The sequence below is a fragment of the Micropterus salmoides genome, unplaced genomic scaffold (assembly GCF_014851395.1).
Source record: "Micropterus salmoides isolate LMB-PRFRI ecotype aquatic unplaced genomic scaffold, ASM1485139v1 Ms_hic_scaffold_10, whole genome shotgun sequence".
Lineage (NCBI taxonomy): Eukaryota > Metazoa > Chordata > Actinopteri > Centrarchiformes > Centrarchidae > Micropterus > Micropterus salmoides.
The window spans coordinates 11,168,761-11,192,254 of NW_024040041.1; the positions used below are offsets into that span (position 1 = coordinate 11,168,761).

The 23,494-nt window shown below is 40.9% G+C and overlaps 2 protein-coding genes across 3 annotated transcripts; both read right to left on the reverse strand.

Moving 5' to 3' along the window:
- Positions 1–830: 830 nt before the first annotated feature.
- On the reverse strand, positions 831–16,248 carry clcn7 (chloride channel 7). 2 transcript variants are annotated; one of them, XM_038696014.1, is made up of 25 exons: positions 16,001–16,248; positions 14,765–14,842; positions 13,199–13,264; positions 12,820–12,885; positions 12,527–12,659; positions 11,980–12,089; positions 11,291–11,371; positions 11,085–11,147; positions 10,872–10,955; positions 10,592–10,685; positions 9,652–9,716; positions 9,414–9,530; positions 9,271–9,325; positions 8,731–8,791; positions 6,922–7,063; positions 6,405–6,498; positions 6,046–6,218; positions 5,023–5,074; positions 4,655–4,782; positions 3,951–4,036; positions 3,568–3,700; positions 3,183–3,242; positions 2,891–3,067; positions 2,570–2,650; positions 831–2,444 (listed from the first exon to the last, which is right to left on the reverse strand). In XM_038696014.1, exons 1-25 carry the CDS (start codon positions 16,112–16,114, stop codon positions 2,358–2,360), a joined length of 2,400 nt encoding a protein of 799 aa, XP_038551942.1. In that variant the 5' UTR covers positions 16,115–16,248; the 3' UTR covers positions 831–2,357. The 2 variants fall into 2 exon arrangements, with proteins under 2 accessions (XP_038551942.1, XP_038551949.1); XM_038696021.1 differs by lacking the exon at positions 14,765–14,842.
- Positions 16,249–17,813: 1,565 nt separating this feature from the next.
- On the reverse strand, positions 17,814–23,132 carry LOC119885802 (pentraxin-4). Its single transcript, XM_038696032.1, has 4 exons — positions 22,533–23,132; positions 21,218–21,396; positions 19,839–20,947; positions 17,814–19,630 (listed from the first exon to the last, which is right to left on the reverse strand). Exons 1-4 carry the CDS (start codon positions 22,731–22,733, stop codon positions 18,903–18,905), a joined length of 2,217 nt encoding a protein of 738 aa, XP_038551960.1. The 5' UTR covers positions 22,734–23,132; the 3' UTR covers positions 17,814–18,902.
- Positions 23,133–23,494: the final 362 nt, after the last annotated feature.

The following is a 23,494-nucleotide window of genomic DNA, read 5'->3' on the forward strand; positions in this document are numbered from 1 at the left end:
TAAGTCAAACATCTGCCACTGCCACAAATAACCAATATTAGCTCAAATTCATGCGTAATTCTTGATGGCAATAAAATTATTTGGAAGCTGTGGACAAGTCATTTTTTCTGGCCTTCTTCTGACATCTAGTGGAGACTGAGAGCAGTGATATAAGGGACGTGGAGGTGCATATGTGCCTCTGAAATTATTTATTGTGCTCTTACATTTCTTTTGTTTTAATGTTGTAAGTTATTTTGGGTTGATGCTGCACAAGTGATCGGATTCATTCGTGGCAGCAAAACTTTGCCATTAAACCAGCTTCAGCTGCTTGAAACGATTCGTAACATTGTTCCTCCTCTGGGAATAACAGTATCTTTTCCAGCCAGGTGTGAAAGCTTTTATTTGTCATACTTAATTGTCATGAACTTATTTGTATTATCAGTATAACATACTACAAATGATTCATCTCCGCTGTGGGCTGCCAGTGCTTGTAAGATTACATTTCGTTATTGCCTCTGCTGCATTAGTTTACAGCTCCCAGAATACTATCTACTGAGAAATATCTTTTGATAGTAAATGTGTTGAATGAAACAGTGTCCAGTAACTGAAAGGCCACAGATTCGATTCTGGCAAAAAAAAAATCCTTTAAAGGAAGATAGGTCAGCTCTCTGAGGAGAGTTCTTCCTTGAAGTTCTGATGCTGCCCAGAGTTTTATGACTTTTTTGTTCACTCTGAAGGATGACCCATGTAAATATGAGTGTTTATCGATACCACATCACAGGAAACCTTTACATACTGTGTTATTCTTTTGCAAAAGTGTATATGTCTTCCGATCAAACAGACAAATAACATAATAGATAAATTTCAACTTTATTAATTCCCAAAAGGCTTATCAAGTGGTTATAAAATAGAGCATTATCTATAATTTAACATCTAGAACTGTACAACAAAACAAAGACCACAAAGGAGCCAAATCAAAGAGTAAAACCAATATAGTGTACAAAGAACGAACACTGATATTTGAAGAAATGTTAGATTTACATATTGGCAAAATAAAATAATTTGAGAATCTGTGTTTTGTGTGGTACCCCACGCAGGAATAAACTGATTAGTTTAAACTGAACGTACATGGTAAATATCGGTTTACATTCATATAGAGCTTCAGGAGGGACACTTGCGGGTATTTCTCAACAAAAGGAGACTTTTTCTCAGTAGTAGGTCAAAGTGCAAACATTTGGTGTTCGTACAATTTGGTGTAAGTCCATATATTACAGACAGAAGTACAAATATATGCTCAGTAAAGCTGACAGTAATAACAGATGTCTCTTGCTAAAATGGCCTCATGCCTCTTACAGCCAAGAAAGACAAGATATAAAATAATCAGGCGGCCCATTAAGGCTCCTCTCCTTTCTTCAAAATCCACTTCTTCACACGGTCTTAAATTATGGGATTTGTGAAACCCAAACCACACACTTAAAATTAAAACAAGTGTTCAACAATAAATAACTGCATTTGCTCAGTGCAAAAATACACAATACTGGAAAATACCTAAAGACCTTAAATAGTCAGTGAAGTCGTTAAAACTACAGACAGACTTTTGAACATGAACACTCACTCAAAAAAGCTTTTCAAAGCAAACCACTTTAAATGTCGCGTTTAGGTCAAAGAGACAAAAGCATCCATCCGAATTATTTAAAAACATAATAAATCAATGTTATAACTGATTAATAATGTATCACTGCATTACCACAACATTATTTCATAAGGGAAGTAACATTTGTTCTAGTAACAGTTTGAGGAGGCAGAATAATAAGAACAGAGAGACCTGCATGGATGTTTCTGTGAACAAAACAAAGCAGAGGGTTTTCCCATTTAACACGCATCAAACCGATTCTTTTCACCTGGCTTTCCTCTTTCCCAACTCACAAAGATCCTGTCATTTTGACTTTATTTGACCCCATTCAGAAAATATCTTGAGTTGGGTCTGTAAAACACAGAAACATGTTTTCTTTTCCTTCTTTTTTGTCCATTATTTTAGTATTTGCAGACAATGAAAAGAAAAAAACTAAGGAAACAGAGCAAATCCCTGTGCTACCATATTTGATGCCCCAGGAAAGCAGCTGTAAAACAAAAGCTTAAGTCTAAAACTTTTACTGATTATTTAGTGAATTTGTGCATTAGGGGTCATTTACTCAAATGTTCTTTGTTAATGACCCAGGCCTGTATATGGGGGTTCCTTATGTTGTTGTTGGCACCAAAAAATATCAGCGACCTCTTGGCCCTGGATGGCGTCCTGCACAGGGCTGCATAGCTGCTGGTAAACAGCTTCCGAGGCATCGGGTGGTCATAGTTTATGGATGTGTGTGTGTGTGTGTACACTATGTCTGAGCCAGCTGAAGTTCCTCCAGTCCGTGTTTACCCAGGTGATACCTGGCCAAGTCTTTCCTGGTCACCAGTCCAACCACCTGCAGAGGGTCACAAACCAAGAATGGGACATCAGAAGAATCACTGTCATCCTGGCATTCAGCTACAAGAGCACGCTCATAAAACATTACTTTATTAATAAGAGGTGTTCTTGGGAAGGCCTTACCTTGTTCTCATCATTCACTACCACCAGGTGTCTGAGACCCAGCGCTCTGAACAGCTTAAACACACGAGGCAGAGATGTTTCCTGCAAAAGACAAAAGCCTCATATAAGTTCAACTTCGTTCATTTTTACAAAACTTTTTTTTTTTTTTTTTTTTCCCACAAACCTCTCAAAAGGCTTTTACACAGAGAAATAGAGAGTCCTCTCTTTATAGAGAACACAAAGAACATTAAAACAAAGAAAGATTTGAGCCGTATTGAGGACGTATATTTAAATAATATTCAACATAGCATCTGTGTGTGTGTGTGTGTGTGTGTTAGTTACCTGTGGTACAGTGTAAGGCGTTGCGTTCATGAATTCAGTGAGGTCCATCATACACTCCCTCTCGTCCTGTGAGACGTGGATGCTCTGGATCGGGGGGAAGCGGGGATAGGCGTCCCTGAAGTCCTTCAGCTGGAGCTTCCTCTGGGTCAGCCGGGACCGGGCCAACTCCATAAACACCTGCCAGGACAGAGCAGGGACAAACAGTGACTGACTCCACTTAAACTGAGTCACAATAATGAAATAAAATAATAATAATAATAAATGATGTTCTTTTTCCTGCCGCTGATGTTACCTTGTGCTTGAGAAGAACAATGAGCTGAGAGCGAAGGATGAGGCCGCAGAGCTTCGCTGGCTGAATGAGAGAAGAACAGAAGACCCAGGTGTTGTCAGCTACAAAAATGTCATTTTTGGAGAGACACCAAAACTACATTTGCTGCTGCTGTCAAACTCCACAGCACCAGCACTAGAAATATATCAACCTGACCATACACTGTCAGAAAATGAGAAATATCAGTGTTAAAGTGTTTTACATTGTAACCCCAATGACTAGTTTTCAATCCACCATCAGGTAGATATGTACGAACCATGGGTGGATTACTATTAAAATATGATAATTTTCTTTATGATTAGTCAGTTTATTTCTCAAAACAAATAGAACTTAAGCCATCATACAGCACCTCGTCACTACCAGCAACCTGCGCGACAACTGGGAAGCCGTTGTGATTTGTAGATGTGTTGCTAAGGACGTCCACGATGGTTCCCACCTTCTCTATCTGGTTCAAACAAGTGACTGGAGAACTCATCACCTCTCTGCATGTGGGGGTAGGAGGGGTAAGTAGGGAGAGGGACAGAGGGACAGTGAGGATGACAATGGTGAAACAAACAGAGGTGACAAGGAGGGAAAATAGCAGGAAAGACAAAATCATAGTTCACTTAATTCTTTACAAGAAGGAATATATGTTTCAAAAGAACATTGAACGCAGAGTAAACACTACACCAACAGCTACTTGAATCTATCAACAAACAGAAGCACGCCAGCGGCAAACAGAAAGGACCTTACCTGGCGGTCAGCCAGTGGGAGGTAGCAGGAGCCTCCCAGTGCAGGAAGGGAACGCTCTGCAGCTTAATGTGGATATCATACAGACCCTGAAGCAGGAAGAGACAGGTTACAGTCTGTGTCCAGAATGCACTATGTACTTATCTTGTACAAGAAATCAACATACTTCACCGTTTCGTACTAACAAGAAATTCAACTATATGTGCTCCATCAGACATCAGTCACACTGTGACTTTATGACACTGAAGATTAAACTTTACACAAAAGAGAAATGATAAGGTATTTCAAACTATTCAATACTTTATTCCTTTTTTTGTTTTTAATCTCTCAAAAGCTGTTACACCACCACTTATTATATGATTTTGTAGCTGTAAGTAGCTCCTCTTTTTCCTCTGTGGACTGTATTGTGTCTGTTATCAACAGCACACTCAAAAATCAAGCTTTTATGTATGAATACTGACATTTTTGAGTAGTCTGAATGTACATCGTGAAAACCTGCTGAGAATTAGAGTGTTAGTATGAATTTGGGACACAACTACACTGTTTGTATCTCCATACCGTCTTCTGCTTATGAAAAGCTGTGGGACTTTGAGTTTGTTGGCTTCTTTCTGTACTGAATTCTGTGGTGAGTGATACTAAATCAGGGGTTTCTGTTAACTATTGCACACAGAAGGAGGCAGGAACACGGTGTGTACCTCTTAACTCACCTCTACAAAGTAGTCTCCCACTATCTTGGCGGTCATGAGGACAAGCATGATGGGAAGGCCGTATGTGACATTTCCTGTAGCTTCCACCATGATGACAGTCAAACTGAGAGTCATCCTCACAATGCCCCCTGTGGAGAACAGTGCCTTTTACTGGTAGCATAACTTTTATCTTAATTTACCAGAACAGATACTGTATATAAATATGGATTATCTAAAAAAAAGAGATTAAGTCTGTTAGAATTGAAAAGACAATTTGTGATTATTGATATCTCTCAAGAGGTTGTGCACAAGTCACTGTGCTCATTACAATATGGTCCATTTCTTGTTTCCTATTAAGCACTAAAAAATTTTAAAAAAAAGTTACTCACCTAACTGAGCTGCAGCTCCAATTAGGGCATATTTACCAGGGTTGGCCCAGGTCTAACAAAACACACAAAGCAAAGTCAAACTAATCTGTAATATTAGTTGAATTTAAGAGGAAGTCATCTACTCAACACTTCAAAAATCCACTTCTTCATCCTTTATTTTTTTTATTTCCAGGCAGGGAAAACAGTTACAGTCGTCACGTTCAGCTGTGTTGAGGATTGGGAAGAGTTGCCCTTAAAACTGTGTGTGTATTGGTTATGTTGGTAACTGTGTGTGTGTGGTTACTGCAGAGCCATGTTGGTTTACTAAAGCTGGAGTTTGTAAAGGCGACATTCAGCTGTGACGATAAGTGTGGATGCAAGCTGAAACAGTGAACTGAAGTAAGTGAATGGTCAGAACAAGACAGCATGCACAGTTTCTCACAATATGTAAAACACTTCACACACTCACACAAAGTGAGCCTTGGAGCTGAGCAGAAGAGACGTTAAGGGAGGATAAGTTTAGTGAACCTACCACCATCAAGTTTATCAAGGTCAGTCAGGCCAGAGTGCCGCATGTATTTTTATCTAGTATTTAGACGTTAATAAATCAATCTCACTCATGTTGAGAAGGTGGTAAAATCATCTGTATTGAAGGGAAACCAGCAGAATTGTTTTCACAACATATAACAGCAAGAGGCAACCGCTATTTCAGAACAAGGAGTTATTGTCCTATAGATAGTGGGGGATGGTCAGGTGAAAAAACTACCATTTTCAACATGTTTCACTTCTTCAGGAAACCCGAAAAGAAATGCACACAAAGCAACATCAGTCTCAAACACCAATGGTATTAGGAGTTATGGAAATTGTGGTCTTAAGTTTGAGAAACCACACTGGCATCAGAGCGAAACTACCAACTGTTTTAAACATGGCCTCATTAATTAAAGCCAAGTCAAATTCGACCATAATATGGTTTGCAACACAGGAACTCAAAGGTCTCGTCTTGTCCACATCCTACAGAGCGAAGCAGAATGCACGCACACTAACCGAGTCATTGCCGGTGATGGATGCCAGCAGTATTCCACACAATCTTCCCCAGGCGGCACCTATTAGCAGAGATGGGATGAAGACTCCGGCAGACACCGCCAGGCCGTAGGTCCAACACGCCAGGAAGAAATAAGTGAGAGTGAACACACCCAGGGTCAAGGGATTGTATGTCCCTTAAAGAAATAGAGGGGTGAGAGGTAAAGTAAGAAAAGGATAAGTGAGCACAATGATGTTTTTTATTCTTTATTACCCCTTTTCCTTTACTTGGACCAATTTACAGACTAAAGGAAGAAGAAATGGCTGGTGCACATGTTTTTACATAATTATCTTAGCAAGACTGACTCAAGAACAGCTTTTACCTGGCTGGTTGTGGAAGAGACTACGGACACTTTTCTCAGGAGTGTTGAAGAAGGCCGTTGCCATTGAGTTATACTCCCCATCTGCACAGAACAACTTAAGAGAGGCAAAGAGAGAAGAGAAAATGATAAGAGTGGCACATCAACAGAAAGAAGATGAGCCACAAAGACCCTTCCTTCCTGTTTTTGTGTCCTTACTGAAGCTTTTACATGCTATCTACCAGCTAACTTATAATTCTAAAAGGAAGGGCATTAAGACAGATGGAGAATTGCCACATTCATGCATCATTCCCATCTCAAATCTGTCTAATAAAAGGTGATCTTTAAATACTAGCAAACCAAGATATGTTAATATTTAAATCTAGCATTACCTCTATTATTACCAAGTTTAATGGTAAGCCACCCAGCTGTTGAGATGCTCAAAACCACAAACATCAACCTCAGTGATGGCAGGGGATCCCCAAACAGATGGTTTTCAGACTGCTGACAAAGGTCACGTATGTCGGAGGAGTGTGTGTACCTGCAGTGGGTACTCCTCATTGTGATCTGGCCCCAGAGGCTGACAGTCATTGGAGAAGTAGATCATGGTGAATGACACTGTCGCAGTCACTGCAGCAACCAACATGGCCTCCATCACTTGCAAACAAGGGCGATGGACATACCTGTAAACACACACACAGGAATTTTCAAATCCTACACATAATGGTTTTAATCACTCGGAAACCTCCAAAATGCTGATGTATTGTCAGCCTCAGTAAGGACTTTCCCAAGTGACAAGGCAACTCTGGGTGCAATAAAATCAGCTGAGTGGAAAACAAAGCTTCTCAACCATTTTGTGTCTTCAGGCTATGTGGTTCTATAAATGTCAAATGGAGTGCAATTATTGTTACAAAATGCAGCACAAATACAGACTTTATCCTTACTCACTGTCAGATGACAGAGGAGTTATTTTAGAAGCAGGATGGCCTTGACAGGTACTGAATATAATATACTGAGCAAATATCACATATATCGTTTTATTTAACAACAGTTTTGCTAAACTGAAGTTATCACTATATTGATGATTCATTGTTGAACTGATTAATAAGGGATTATCATAGATGCATCGTCTAAACAGGTACACATGGACTTGATTACTATGTAAAGATGGATTCTACAGATTATAGCTACACAAAATGTGGTGCTTTTGTTTCCTCCTGGATTTTAGATGAGAAGCTTCTCTATAAGGCCTCTCCGTGTAGGTTAAACTCAGCTCACTCACTAGATCATGATTAGGTAGGCACACTCCAATACGCTGTTTGCAGTCACTAGACTGGACAAGATGGAGGAAAGCCCGTACGGTGGTAGTTACTGGTTACTTATTGTGTCGTCCCAGTCAACATGTGACGTCAGGAATCACCCAATTCATTCTTAAATTATGGCTAAAAACAGATTATTTTGACCTTTGAGTCAAAAGTGTCACCTGTTCAGCATCTGACCAACTGTGTAATCCGATCCCAACCTGCCCTTCTGGTCCTGAGTTAGTGTTGAATAGAAGAATACTTCCCCCCCCCCCCAAGACATTGATTATGTAATTATTAATTATGTCACAGTGAAGTTGATCTTTGACCTTTTGGGTAAAAACATTTTCATCACTTCATTGTTATATAGCCCATTAAACATCTGTGTCAGAAGTGTCATAATAAATGATAAGTGTCACCAATTTGTTGTCCAACCAACTGTGAATATGGTCGTAATTCTTGAGTTATGGCCAAAGCAGTGTTTTGTGAGTTCACAGTGACCTTAACCTTTGACCAACAAATTCTAATCAGTTCATCCTTGAGTGCAAGTGGACGTTCGTGCCACATTTAAAGAAATTCCTTAGATATTGAATTATTAAGAATGGTACGGACAGACAATATCGCAAAGCATCTAATGCCGTTTTGAATTTGATTTGAATTGTTTAAATAGCTTGCTGTACCATTATCATGAAATATGCACATCTGCCATATAGCAACCAGACAAGAAAGCAGGAAGCATGCATATCTCAGCAGAAGTCTCCTCCCAGATCAGTCAGTCTCCCAGTGATCGTACCTGTTTGTACTGTAAAATTATTTTTAAACACATCAATCACAAGGTGCTGACATTCTGAGAAACTGTTTTAAGTGCTCATCTGAAAACTTCCCCGTCTTGCACCCCACCCTGTCTTTGACAGGCAGCCACAAAATCTTCATGTTTCCATGGGTTGTTTTTCTCAGCACACACATAAAGCAGTTCTCATGTCACCTGACCCTTTGTCGACACTATTTGTTTTGTTCTCATAAAGATTTGATCCCTTTGTATAAATTACCTGATCCTGAAGATGGTCAGCCAGTAGTTGAGAACGTTGAACAGAGCTCCCAGCAATCCACCTGCACATTGTCAAGTAAATATTTTCAAACATGAAAAACTTACTGGTGTGGAAAAACCTAAATTCTCATTAACTTGGCACTTCCTGTGCTCTTCTTCTTCTATCCCCTACTGAATTACCTTGTATTGATTGCACTTTTTGTTAAATCTAACGTCTTTCCCGAGGTATTTACCCCATTGATGCGATGTGTGCCATTAGCGCTTACTAGCATTTATTGCTGCTTTTATTAATATGTATTGTCAGTTGTAGATCTTGTGCTGTATTTTATGCTCTGTTAATGACTGTATGTTGTTCCTCAAATGTAAGTCGCTTTGGATAAAAGCATCTGCCAAATGAGTAAATGTAAAACTGCAGTAACACAATCAAACATAATGTTAAATGTCAAGTGGCACCACGCGTGTGTCATGAATCAGTGAATCATAAACATATAAAGAAACATATAAAGACATATTTCCAGAGGAGACATAAAATAGTTTTTACCTATGGCTCCCATAGCGATGAACAAGGGAATCTCGTAGAGGTTATAGGCTACACTCTGAAAAAGGACAAAATGACATCATGTCATCTTTTACACTGACTAACAAACAACATAAAGCTGGAAAAATACTTTAAAAGTTTCTCACATCATTCTCAAAGCGTCCAAAGTTGATGAGACCCGGGCTGGAAAGGTCTCCTGGTTTGTTGTGATAGATACTGAGGAAGAAGTTCAGGGTGAAGGTAGAGATCATGGAGGCAAAGAACTGCAAAATGAGAAAGAAACAAATTTAGGACAACATTCCCCATTAACCATTCTCATATATCAACCAACAGCATGACACAATGAGTTTATGCCAGGTGTGCACACAGGACTACGTGACTCACTATCCTCCATGTCAGCATCTGGTTCCAGAAAGAAGCTCCTTCCTCTAGAGAGAAAAGAACGCCGCCTGTCGACCAGAGACCAAAATCAAAATCAAGTCAAGTCAAGTACCACCGCACATTTTAACCAAATAATCCCTTTATGCCATGAGCGATCCATTCCCTGATGCCAAGTTAGCTGTTACCACCACATGGCATCCTCCACATAGTGCGCTGATTGATTGATTGATTAGTGCGCAGTGGAAGCAGAACACTTGCTGGGTTCAACTGCAAGCACTGTTTTCAAAAGAAGGCAACGCGTAACAGATCGAGACACCATTTGTGAACCATTTCCACACTACAGGTGAACATTTCTGCAGGACAAAAACCCTTTACATGTACAAGCCAGCCTTTCACAACAAGCAGCCATTAACAAGCTAGATCAGGTATGTTGGGTTGATGGCAGGCACACAATAAACGGTCAAACTAATCCCGCTTTTGGTTTACAGATGTGTAACGTCTCCTGACAGCCTACAATCAGATCCAAAACATTTTTCACTTGCGGGAAACAAAGTTTATCTCCTTGCTGCAACAACGATTGCCTTGGCTTAACTCGTGTGGCTCTCACACCATCCGTTCAATATCCTCTCATTGTTCCTGTGTTTGTGTCTGTTGCGGAGGTTTCATGCTGTACCATTATGACAATCAGCTAAGAATCCCGCATTCATTGAAGGGGTACTATCTGCAGTGGAAAATGAAATTGTGGAAAGTACATCGTACAATAAGCAGTTCGAGTTGAGCCGAGCCGTACCATGCAGTGGAAATGAGGCTTTTGTGTTTGGGCATGCAGCCATACTGTTTGAATGTTGGCTTCATAGCAGCTAACCTGCCCACACAACTAAGGCAGATTAATAACAAAGACCATGTTTATACTGGGTTCTGGTAAGGTTACTGTGTTTTTTACCGACTGGTGCTCCAAAAGCAGCTGAAACTCCGGCAGCAGCTCCAGCAGACACAAAGTCCCGTTTTTCTGTGTCTCTCCGGAAGTATTCAAAGATCTACAAACACACACACACACACACACACACTTATTATTATTATTACTAGTTATAAATCATTCTTACTCACAACCAAACTTTAACCATAGGAAATTAAAAGTAACTCCAATTAAAAAGGAAAAATATGATTGTAATCCAATTTGAAACCTTGCTGCTATTGAGTAGAAACTCACTACACACACTGACCTTGAAGTCTCTCTTTAAAGAGGTGCTCCTGCCCTGGGAGACTCCTGCAGCTACAACAGCACCAGAGTGAATCATGGGCCCTTCCTAAATTATTGTGGGCAAACAAGAGACCGGGTATGAAAGGGAGTTATACAGTAAGTCAGCCCATACGGCATTTAATGGAAATTATTAAAATCAATTGTATATAGTGTTCACTGAAGGTTAAATGTTTACCTTTCCGACAGCAAGACCACCAACCACTGAGCAGATGACACCGCATACTTTCACCAACAGCGTCTGTGGAGGACAAACACAACATGTTAAGTATATTAAAGTCGTTCTTGTTCAAGTACATCTACTGGTGTGTGTGTGTGTGTGTGTGTGTGTGTGTGTGTGTGTGTGTGTGTGTGTGTGTGTGTGTGTGTTTTATACATCTGTACCTTGAGTCGTACCACCCTGGGAATTTTGACTCCATTTAGGTAACATTTTATCTGGGGAATACCACTTCCTGCTGCTATGGGCTGGATGAGAAAAAGGAGAGGCGTGGGGGTTCAAGACGGGTGGGATAAAGAATGTGAGAAGGAGAGGAGAGTTATATTGAGGGAACACATTGAGGCCGACAATATTTATGATTACAGTGAGTGATATCTGTGATTGGAGAATAGTGTTGGTGCTTACATATTCATAATGAAACAATCTCGTTATCACATGATCTGACATTCAACAGCGGACAGAGCAAGCTTTGTGTGAATAAAAATCCCGACTGAACCACTTCTCGGATCAGTCTGGTCGCAGGAGGGAACTTAATGTCATGTTAAAAACCTCAGCTGCCCACCTACTAAACTGCGGCTAACAAGAATAGAGAAGCACATTCATCTTTTCAAATTTTCAGTATTATGCACAATTGGTAATAATATTGCCCAATTAGTTTTCACTTCCACGTGTTTAATTCAAACATGTAACTGACTGAACAAAACGCTATTACGACGTACTTCCTCTCTGTGCAGTCTCTCACACTCGAGGAACACACAAAAGAAGAAAACTACCGACACACAGACAGGAATTGTGTTTCCAAACCAAAGGTCATGAGAATTACCAAATGGTAACATAATTCCTCCTTCAGTCTTACCTCAAAACATGCAACCAGGATGGCTCCCACCATGACAAAGGCAGAGTTGAAGACAGCCCAGAGGATGAGAGAGATGGACAGGCCGCCCACCTCTGTAAACTTCTCTATGTCTGGGAGGGGTCAGAGGTCAAGGAAAGACCTTAAAGCACATGGCTGAAATCAGCCAAACATAGCCACACTGTTTGGCGAGCATGTATAATGTTTCTGTAGCTCTCATATGAACAACAAATTTAAGATGGAGGGTGAAGACATTAACACCATTTAGATGATAGTTATGACTGTAAGGTTGAATAACCATTGTCCACTCTGGCACATAACAAATGCTACTCTTTTTTTTAACAACACATCTAGCAAATAACTGAATTTTGTAACTGCCTTAGGACAAAATAGTTTCTGGCCATTCCTGCAAAAAGCCATACAAGTTAAAGAAATTTTTATTATGAACACTGAAGATGCTAGATATATTGCCTGAGAATTACAGTTACATCCTGCAAACTATCAAAAATGCAAAAACAGCCTGTGCATCCCGTACAACTCTTCAGGATACTTTCTTTGACCACTTGGTATTTTATCCCAGCCAGTTCCTCCACCACGATGTCTATGAAACAGGCAATGAGCCCAGTAAGAAAGCCGATTAGACCACAGACCACCCAGCGGCTGATCTCCAGACAGCGGAAACCCTAACAACACAAGGTGAGAGAAGGAAGGGAGAAGAGGACAGGAGACAAAGCAGGGAGAGATAACACATGATAATAGCAAAATGAATTTTTTGAAAAATTTAAACACAGCAAAATAGTCTGGTAGGGTAACATAAATTTGGGTGACTCTCATTCCACTTGCCATGTAACTCATCCTCCTCTCCTCCTCCAGAAACAGCTGGTTCTCAATGTTATCATAGTCCAGACTCTGGGTTAACAAAACAAACACACACACACAATAAATCAGTCAAATAAAGACTATGGCGATGATGTTAACTTCTGTTCTTCGTGATAAACAAAGATCCTGAAAATGTGACAAAGATGTGTGTGTACATATCCTTAAAAGATGATTTTATCAATTGTTTCAAGCCTGCTTAAGAAGATTATTTCCCCTTTTTCTATATTGGTGTTACCGACTCATTTTACAGTTTTATTTACTTTAATTAGCAATACCGGGGGGTTGTCAAATATAATACAAGATTTTCAGAATCATCTAATAATCAAAATTATGTTTGTTTTACCTCAAACTTAAGCGACAGCAGCTTCTCATTATGAGGGATCTCTTTAGGTCTCCCCCTGAGAGAGTCCTTCAGGGAAAAACACAGAAACAACAGAGGTCACCACACTAACACTGACCTCTAACCAATTCCATCACGTGAGGGAGCTGGGAATCACCAATCCACAAGCATTTGAAACAACATGAGAAAGATATATATATATATTTTTTTTTTATCTAAAAGGTCATTTCAGAAGAAAATTAAAAGATGGGTTTCACAGGTTTGACAGACTTTACCTAACTTATATTCTGAAGCATTAATAATGAGGTGGATGCAAGATGAAGTGACGCACCCGTGTATCCTCCAAAACATTCAGCATTACAATACCCAAAGCTAAGGAGGAGGGATATTGTTGTAGGCATGTTTTTTTTCCCCAACTAGCAGGCTATTTAGTGTTGAAGAGCACACTTGTGCAAAAGAGTGCATTCTGACACACATACAAGTCGGCTATAGGCAATTCGAAAGCAATTTAAGCTATTTACATGAAACAGCGAACATTCACATAAGTAACCTTCTGTTTACAGCACACAACAATCAAGAGAATCACATGCACAAAATCACATTTCCATCAGCCAGAAAAAAATGAAGGTCAAGGAAAACGGATGTGATGTCCTATTAAGCTAATTGTCAGCCTCATGCATCATAGTCCTGTACTGGTTACCACTGACTGTGGCTAAAGCTTTTGATTATTTTCTTGGGTCATTGAGCGCATCTCAAATGCTGAATTTAACTGGCTTATTGTAATTTTTGGGGCCATTTATAAGAATTGTTATTGCCTGCCTTACTTTAACTGTGCTAAGAGCTATGAAATCACATTTGATTAAACCTGACTCTCAGCTAATTCAAACAACATGCTTTCACATTTACAGCAGGAGGGTTTTGATAAGGTCTTGGCCAAACTGCCTGTTGCTCTGTACTTTCTGGTTTTTTTTTTTTGTTTTTTTTTTTTTTAAACAGTGACCAGTGTGTGGAATTTATCAGTTACTGAATGGTTGAACGTACAGGGTCAGGCACATTATCAAACACATGGCCTGCATCAATTCATCATTTGCACAGCAACACGGTGGAAAACATCACAGTTTCCGAACATGTGACTTTTATGCAGACGGGATGAGTCAACTGTCACTGTGCTGATCTAACAGTGGGTAATTTCTGTGTCAGGTTTCCAACCCTGGGCTTATGTTAAATCAAATAAAAATACCAATACGCTTAACTTTATCTCAAGTTGCCTCTTACAAATCAGGCCTTAAGGCTCTGTGTGTACATAAACTGAGCATGAGGCTAAATCAATGTACATGCCGTTTGATACTGTCTGTGTGTGTGTGTGTCTCATTTTAAGACATAACTGATCACTTTTTATTGATGTGATTGAAGATAGGTGTGGTTTTATTATTACATTGGATGAACTACACTTCAGGCTAAATCAATGTCTAAAAGAAATGCCGCTGAAGGTCATGATGAAGTGATCATCAACAGGAGTGACAGACACAGAGAGAAAGAGTGCAACGACGTTTAGAGCTCGGACTTTACCTCATCTGATGTTATCTCCTCCTCCAAATCCACCGTGCTGAGTCTGCCTATCTGAAATATACTGCCTCCTCCAGACAGCTACAGACATCACAGACATCAACAGAAATAAATATGGGCTTTGTGTAGACATTTCCAGGCTGATGTTTTAACACAGATGTTGGTATCCAACAGGGTCCGAGAAGTGTAAGAAACTAACACACCGCACGTGTCAGACGCAACACTCTTCTGACCAGTGAGAACTACACAGTCCTATTTAAGCAGAAATGCTGTAATTTGACTCACGAGAAAGTACACGTACAGGTTTAAACATTTACATTTACTTGACTAAAAATTCATCTCCTACTTCAGTATATTGACAGAAGTGCAAATAGTTTACTTCCACCTTTGGTCCTGATGGTGCAGGAAGTAACTGACTAGTCTTGGAGGCTGCATTAGAGGAAAAAGGAAGTTGGATTTTCCAGTGTTTCTATATTAGCTCGACAGACAACTTTATTCAGTCTAAAGACCACAGGTCTAATGTCTCATGACATTATCAGACTTTGATGTTGACTTAACATTATTCTGCCCTCTAACATCCATCCATCGTCAACCGCTTATCCTGCATACAGGGTCGCGAGGGGCTGGAGCCAATCCCAGCTGACATCAAGTGAAACACCCTGGACAGGTCGCCAGTCCGCCATCTAACATACTAAAATCTAAAATTTTAAAGGATTACAATAGTATCTATTACAAGCACAGATTGTTACCCTATGTATCCTGAAGTTAGATTATCATCATGACCCTTTTATAACTAACATCAGGTGAAGTTGTTTATATTATTGAATGTTACCATAAGGCTGCTAAAATAAGACAAGAAAGTAACAAGTTAGTAAGGAAGTATTAGCGTCTCAAAACTCCCTCTAATCTGATTATTGTTCTACATAACTGAATGTAATTACGTGCATCATGTAAGTTATTTCATTAACATTAATTTAATTAGACACATGCAGTTACATTGCGTCGCAAATAAAGCTCGTTGCATCTAAAAACTGCAAACATAAGTTACCATAACACATGACAACACACCCCAAAATGAAAGCTGCGCAGGCGGCAGTGCATCAAAATCCAACACAAGCGCTCGTGACACATGCAGCATTTCACGTAACCTTATAATGGTTAATAAAACATAGAATCACACAGAATCGTCTTAATGCTGCAGGAGTCCCAGCTGTAACTTAGCCACCATGCTAGCTGTACCTGTCTGGATTGTCTGGGCTGCTCCGAGCCGTTGAGCAGCGGTGTCCCTTCCCCGGCTGGCCCGGACTCCTCGGCTCGGCTGGACCACGAAACTTTCTTCGTGATGTTGGCCATGGTGGCCTCCGGTAGCTCGCCGCCCTAACAGCCCCTGAATTATTTTATGAATTGCAGTTGTTGCTGGCTAACTACTGTTATTCTTTCTCAGCTTCCCATGACCGTTCCGTCCTGTAACTCGTGACGTTTTGTAAGGCTCGCGTGAAAGGCCAAAAATACTCCGTTAGACGCGTTGGATGCTGGGATTTGTAGTTTACTATTTTGGGGGCGAAAACCGAGTGCAAAGCATAGGTGCAAAGACATCAGTGCCAACCATAGACTGTATGTAAAAATTACCACCAGGTTTGCGTTCTCCAGAGGAGGAGGAGGATGTATTCAGATCCTTTACTTAAGTCATGTAGTACTGCAATATTAAAATAAACTCCATTACAAGTACTATATTCGATTCAATTTAAAAAACTTTATTCTCTATCACATAATGATCTTCTCTGTTAAGTTCTCACATAAAACATACAACATAAAACATGCACCCATGAAAGAGTCACACAAAATTACATTTAAACCAACACAACTAATACCCTAAATAAATAAGAGCAGATGTGCAAAGCTGCATTAAATAGTAGTGTCAGTCTTTTGGCCTTGTTTAAAATGGATATTGCAGTGGATATTGCAATGAGAGAGTTTTTGTGGGTTCTCTTTTTGGCCAGAGGTGCTCTTAAGCTGTGGCCTGACGAGAGAAGCTGAAAGGAGTGGTGAAAGGGTCCTTTGTGATGGAGTCTGTCTTTTGTTTTTTACTGCATACCTGTAAAGGTCTGAAAGCTGGATTTGAGTGGTGCCAGTGATTTTGGTTGCATGTGTGATGATTCTTGTAAGTTTTTGTTGCTTTTCTGGAAGGAAGTTGTACCAGGATGCAATGTTGAATGTGAGAATTTATTTAATGAGTGACCAGTATACTGCTAGTAAAGTGTCCTGGCTGACATTACATTTACATTTATTCATTTAGCTGACACTTTTATTCAAAGTGACTTAGAATTGCTATATATGTCAGAGGTTGCACTCCTCTGAAGCAACTGATTTTCAGGGTGGATGTGTCACAGTGGGGAATTGAACCCAGGTCGTTAATACTAAAGGCGTGTGTCTTGTCCACTGCACCATCGCCACCCTAAAACATTAAAATCTTTCAGCCTTCTCAGGAGGAACATGCACTGTTGGGCCTTTTTGTAGACCCCATCTGCATGTTGTGTGAAGGACAAGTGGTGATCAATATCAGTACCCAGATATTTAAAGCTCTCGACCTGTTCCACAACCTGCCCTTTCTGCCTGAGTGGTCATATTGAAAATGATTCTTAAGTTACAGTAAATAAGCAGTATTAGCCAATAGAAATGTATTAATATATCAACAGTGGTGAAGAAGTACTCAGACCTTGTACTTAAGTAGAAATATCACAGTGTAGAAATACTCTGTTACAACTAAAGGTTCTGTTACTTCAGTACAAAAGTATTACCTTCAAAATTAACAAAAGTAAAAGTACTCATTATGCAAAATGATAACATACTGCTTGCCATCATATTGACAGAAAATACCATTGTGCCTAGCTCGGGCCTTCATTAGTGAAAGAAAAGGCCTGAGGTAGGCAGAATGGTATATTGGACAAAAACATTTGCGCCCTGCTCCCAGTAAATATGACAGCAAGAAGGATTTTATTTTGTAAAGAGCTTTGGACCTATTCACCCAGGAAAAGAATGAAACAAAATCATGTTGAGATTTACAACATTTATTCAGATAAATGTATTACACATTTCTACTGACAATCCAAAAGACACAGATATCCATATCTGCAGTCATACTGTGGCTTAAAACAAAGTTCAAAGACATCCACAAACACGTTAGAAATCAAGTGCAGCATCACTGATAAACAAGGTATTTTTCGCTCCCTTTAACTTCAATCCTGTACCTGTATAATGTTTTTTTTTAATGTCACAAGTAACATTAATAATAGGCTGTTTTATTATTTAACCTATTATGTCCGTCTAACGCTACACAGAGGAGTAGCAATTGTACAAAAAACACATTAAAGCCGCTTTTTGAAGAGTTTCATTCTGAATTACCTTTCCACTATTGGAATAGTGTGATAGCCACCCTACAAAATATAATATAAACAAATAATAATATAATATGGCATGAAAATAACAGACATTAACATTACATTTACAAGCACACTTTTATCTTGGTGGATCAAACTCAAGTTTTTATTGCATGAATCATAAACCCTGCTAATGAGCAAGACATTGTTGTGTTGATAAGTTTGCATATTTCATTTAAAGCAGTGGTCCTCAAACTGGGAGACAGGCCCCCCCAGGGAGTACGTAGAGCCACTTCAGGGGGGTCGTAGATGTTGAGCGGACCTAAAGTTGCATGAAATTGATTCATGTGGTGACATAAATAAATAATAATAAATTGCTCTGATGCTAGCAAGGCTATTTTACTGACCAGAATCTTGTTTGTTTCAATTGTCTGTTTTGTTAATGATTGATAAAAATGAAATCCACTTTTGCTGTGATGGGGGGGCATGAACTTTTTTTGGCTTCTGAAGAGGCACTTGATGCTTGAGAACCACCAGATTTAATGTGTTATAAATAAAAACTGACGGCATGCCAGTGCTTTGTTAGGTAGGATAAGATATTCGTCCAATAAAAATATACCACTGTGTGGTACACTGGAGAAATAAAAAAAATTGAATCCAAAAGAAAACATTTTTTAGAGGCAGACAAGCAAGAGACAATTAAGATTCCCTATAGAAATCATGTTTAGGAATGAAATTCTTTATTTGAATCCTCTGTAACTTTATCACACACAGTGCTCTAAACATTCACATGACACCTGCTGCACCTCCCCATGTACCTCCTTTATGTCTTCCATGCTAAGCACCACCCCTCTGGGCACACCTCTTCCTTCTGCCACCCCTTCCACCTCTGAAGAACTCAGCACCCGATTCCACACCCTGAACCCTGCCACCTGCCCAGCAAAACCCTCTGCAGGGTCAAACCCTCCACCAACAGTGTCCTGCTCCTGCCCCAGCACCACTGATCCACCTCCGGGAATCTCCCAGCCCTTTCTGAAGTTGGAGCCAGAGGAGGTGAGGCGCCGGTCACTGTAGTGCCAGAAACGTCCCTGGATGGAAGACCAGAGGACGCAGAGGTGGTGCCAGCGAGCATCCAGGAGCGATGACAGAGGGAGTCGACGATAGACAGGGTCTCCAATGACAAAGTCCACGGAGGGGGAATAAGAAGAGGCGTAGGAAGAAGGCGAGAACAGAGAGGAGGAGTAGGAGGTGTGGGAAGATGAGAGAGAAGCAGAGAAGGATGCAGATGAGGCAGAAGAGTTGCGTCCATACAGAACCAATTGGTTGTCGTTGTCATATGTGGCATACGAGAGCAGTGTGCCAACATGTAAGGCTTCCACACGGAGCCACAAACACACAGAAAGTTCAGGAAGGTCAGGGAGAGTCTGGGAGAAGGTGACATAGTTCACTGTTGAGGCCGAGGGGAAGAACAGCATGGAGTCCACATTACAGACTGAAGGCAAAGGGAGAGAGGAGATTCAATGTAATCCTACGCTGGTGCTAACAAAAAACATATCTCTGCCTTTGGCTAAAATATGGGTGAACATTATATTAAGCCACACTAAACTGTTGAAAAAGTTGAGAATGGTAATCTTTTTAATGATTAATAAATGTCCATAAAACCACTGCAACCCCAAGTAGAGGGATTAACTGTTACTTACTGATTGCATCCTTTTTGGGAACTGGTTGTGCAGGGATCTTTTGCCTCACAGGAAGCTGAAGGAGGTTGTGGATCACTGAAGGCTCTACTTTTGTGTCACTTTCTTCCCCATGTCCTCCATCCCACCTACTCACTCTAGGCTGAGAAGACTCAGACTTGGGCCGAGGGAGAACATCTGAAGCCTGGGTTTGTGGGGCCACCACTCTGGTTCTGCTCTGTCTGTCTGTGGCGAGTTCAGGATGGGTTGGATCCTGGGACAGGGGCTGGGGCGAAGAGGGGTGATTGGGGTTGTGTAACTCAGGGTGTCTCTGATGGGATCGCTCTTGGAACTGGGGCTGGATCTGGGCATGAAGATAAGGCGCAGTGTGGTGTGACTGGAGCTGCTCATGGTGGATAGGGTAAGGCCTTGTCTGAGCCTGAACATGGTTTTGTGACTGGGGACGGTAAAGGTCAGGCTGAGGCAAGTAATCTGTGGACTGGGATTTAGGGTTTAGATACTGGGCTTGTATCTGTGAATGAGATTCTGGATGAGGTCTTGTCTTCTGGGCCTTTGAATGTTTAGGCTGCTTTGGTGTCACCTGGAACAGATAGGGCTGTGGGGTTTTGCTGCTCTGAGCTGTGGCCTGTGAATGATCATCAGTCTGGGAATAGCTGATACCCTCTGGTCTAGATTGGGTTTGTCCATCCAGAATCCTTCCAGGCCTCCCACCTCTATGTGTCTGGCTTCTCCTGCGTGGTTCATAGTATTCCTGAGGTGTGTTGTTGGAGTTGAGGGTTTCTCCCGTCCTCCACGGCCCTCTGTTGTTCCCTCTTTCATTCCCCTGCAGGACCTCACCGAGTCGGCCTTCTAGCCGGTTCACTCGCAGCGCCTGTTTTTTTAGGGATTCTTGCAACCCCTTCAGCCCCACAAGCAGCTCATCGCGCTGGACCTGAAGGGCGGCCAGCCTTTCCTCTTGGCTCTGCAGCTCCAGGGTGAGGTTGGAGAAGTCCTGACCTGAATCAGGCTTCTGTTTCTGGGCGTGGCGGCGGTTCTCCCTTAGGCTCCTCTCCATCAATGCCAGACGACCCTCCATTCGCTTACTCTTCTTCTCGAGCTTCCTCCCCCACTCTCTGGGATGATAATCAACATGAGTTTCTCAATTTGTTGAAAGATTTTATATTTCACAATACATTGCAAATGCAATTTTAAATGTATGTCAGCAGGTTGGATTACTTCAAATGTGGAAAAAATAGAATATTTGTAATGCACGTGAACAAATGTATCCAAGGAATGATGAAATGAAAAGCTGTTCTGTTAATCATGTATTCCCAACCTCCCACAAAGAACAGATGCTAAAAGGAAAAGCCTCCCACTCAACACATTTGCACCCGGGCTCTAACCTGAGACCCTCGATCTCCTGTGTTGTGCTCTGCTTGAGGTGGTCGAGGTCCTGTGACATGTGGTGCAAGTGGTCACTCAGGACCTGTACACGGCTCTCCAGCCACCTCGAGGCGTTCCTGTTCTGGTTCAGGGCCAGCATGTTCAAACGGGCCTGGGTCTGCGTCTGGAACTGCTGGAACTAAACAGAAAAGAAGAGTGTTTTCACAAGCCTTTCTGCAGCTGTTTGGTAACTGATTTGAAGGTCAGGACAATTACTCAAAACATCCACAAGTACAAAAAACATCCGTTACATGTCTGTGACAACTTTTCCTCTTGAACAATTATCATTTTTGCAAAGGTTTTTCCACCATTTCAGCAACCAGCAGTGGTTTTACAAAATGACATGTCTGCCCTACAAAGGTAACGGGTGAAGAAACAGTAAAGTTGAAGAAAAACTTTTATGCCTTTGAGGCTAATTATTAATCATTGTCACAGACTTTAAATTAGCCTTAGCTATGAGGTTAATCAGGCTAATAGCTATCAGCTAGCTTGAAGTAGTTACTGATTTTTGTTTTTTACCTCTGTTTTTTAGTTCTGTCTAATTTTGCTTGCATAATTATTTTGTAGACAAAAGAAATGTGTCACACTCTGCCTGTCTGCCATGCGGTGTTTTGCACTTTTGTGTTTAGTTAGCGTTATTTTGGTCTGTTGGGTTTTGGGGGTCTGTCTTGTCTGTCGTCTAGTGTTCGGTAACCCTTGTCATGTCTGTACCCCAGTGATCCCTCTGCATGTCTGTCTCTGTTTTCCCCTGCTCTCCCTCTCTCCCTGCCTGTGCCTCATTAGTCTCATGTCTGTCCCCTGTGTTGCTCCCGCCCTGCTCGTTAGTCCCTGTGTATATATACCTGGTGTTTCTGTCTTGTCTGGGTTTCTCTGCTCGTTTTGGTTTTCTGTTGGACAAGCTTTGTTTTGGACTCTGTCATCAGCCACTCAGTTTGTAAGTGTGCTCGCCTTTGTATGTTTATTAAAACCCCTTGAACTGTACCTCCTTTGCCTTGCGTCCTGCATTTGGGTCCTCCAACCTGCTTCACCACACAAATCCGTGACAAAATGTGGAATGCACTTCATTTTCCACCAATGTTATAGTCAAAATGCATATGACATTGGAAAGACCCAGCAGCTACAGGGAGTCACAATTTCACAGATACAGTTATGATACTAGAGCTCATTAAGGTTGATGTAGCACTAACTGTTTAGACACAGTTGCAACTCCTTTAATAACTTGCCAATATGTTAACACCACAACAATAACACACACACAGTCTAATTCAAACTGACCTGTTCGTTGAGTCGTCGTAGTTTCTGGGACACAGCATCAACTCCCTTTACCTTAACTGGCTGAATTTGCAGCAGAAGCATGTGGACCACGATCAGGGGCCAGTGGCCTGACCTACAGCTGCCCATGTTGCAGTGGAGCTGGGCCTGGGTCCCTGTCTGAATGTCTGGAGCTGAAGGAGGAACTAGAAGAGAGAAAGACATAGCTGAGGAGGGCTGGTCTTGACACAATACACAAAAGCACACCCACAAGCTGATACAAGATTTCCATTTTCCACAAAATCATTGGGGACCACAGAGGAAATGCAGATGGATTTAACAGGTACTCAGCTTTTCTATGGCTCTCTCTCACTCTCCCACAGACACAAAGGAAAGAGAAGTAAACGGCTCAAAACAATCTACCAACTGACATCTGGTGTTTATTAAAATGTAGAATAATGGAAGCACATCACTTCTTCATTGAAGCTTTGATTACCTTTCTGTAGGAACAATTATTACATTGAGATATCAGTCAGAAGAAGTAGAAAAGGTGAAAAATTATGATTTTAACTTTAGTCATGTCCTACTAAATAACACACATTTCCAATCATTACATAAGTGTGTATGTTTTTATCTGTTAGCGCATGGTAACAATGCAGCAGTAAATCTCATGATCAGCTTGTACTTTCCTCTTCCCCCTGACTCAACTGGCAGGGGGTCTGGCTCTGTTCTTCTTCTGCTTTCTCTTTGACTGGCCCAATACAGGAATCATGCAGATGACCTCCCACCCTTCCGCATTCTGCAAATCAACATGTTGAAACGCCACTGCTCCATTTACACTGGGCTTTAAAAAGTCACTACTGAAGACAACAATCTGACAAATACCTGTTTTTTTTAAGTCAGTGTAGATGCATATAAATCTGTCAATAGCCAATATTATGAGTCAGTATTTAGTGACAGCTTTAATTCCACAAATGTATGATCAT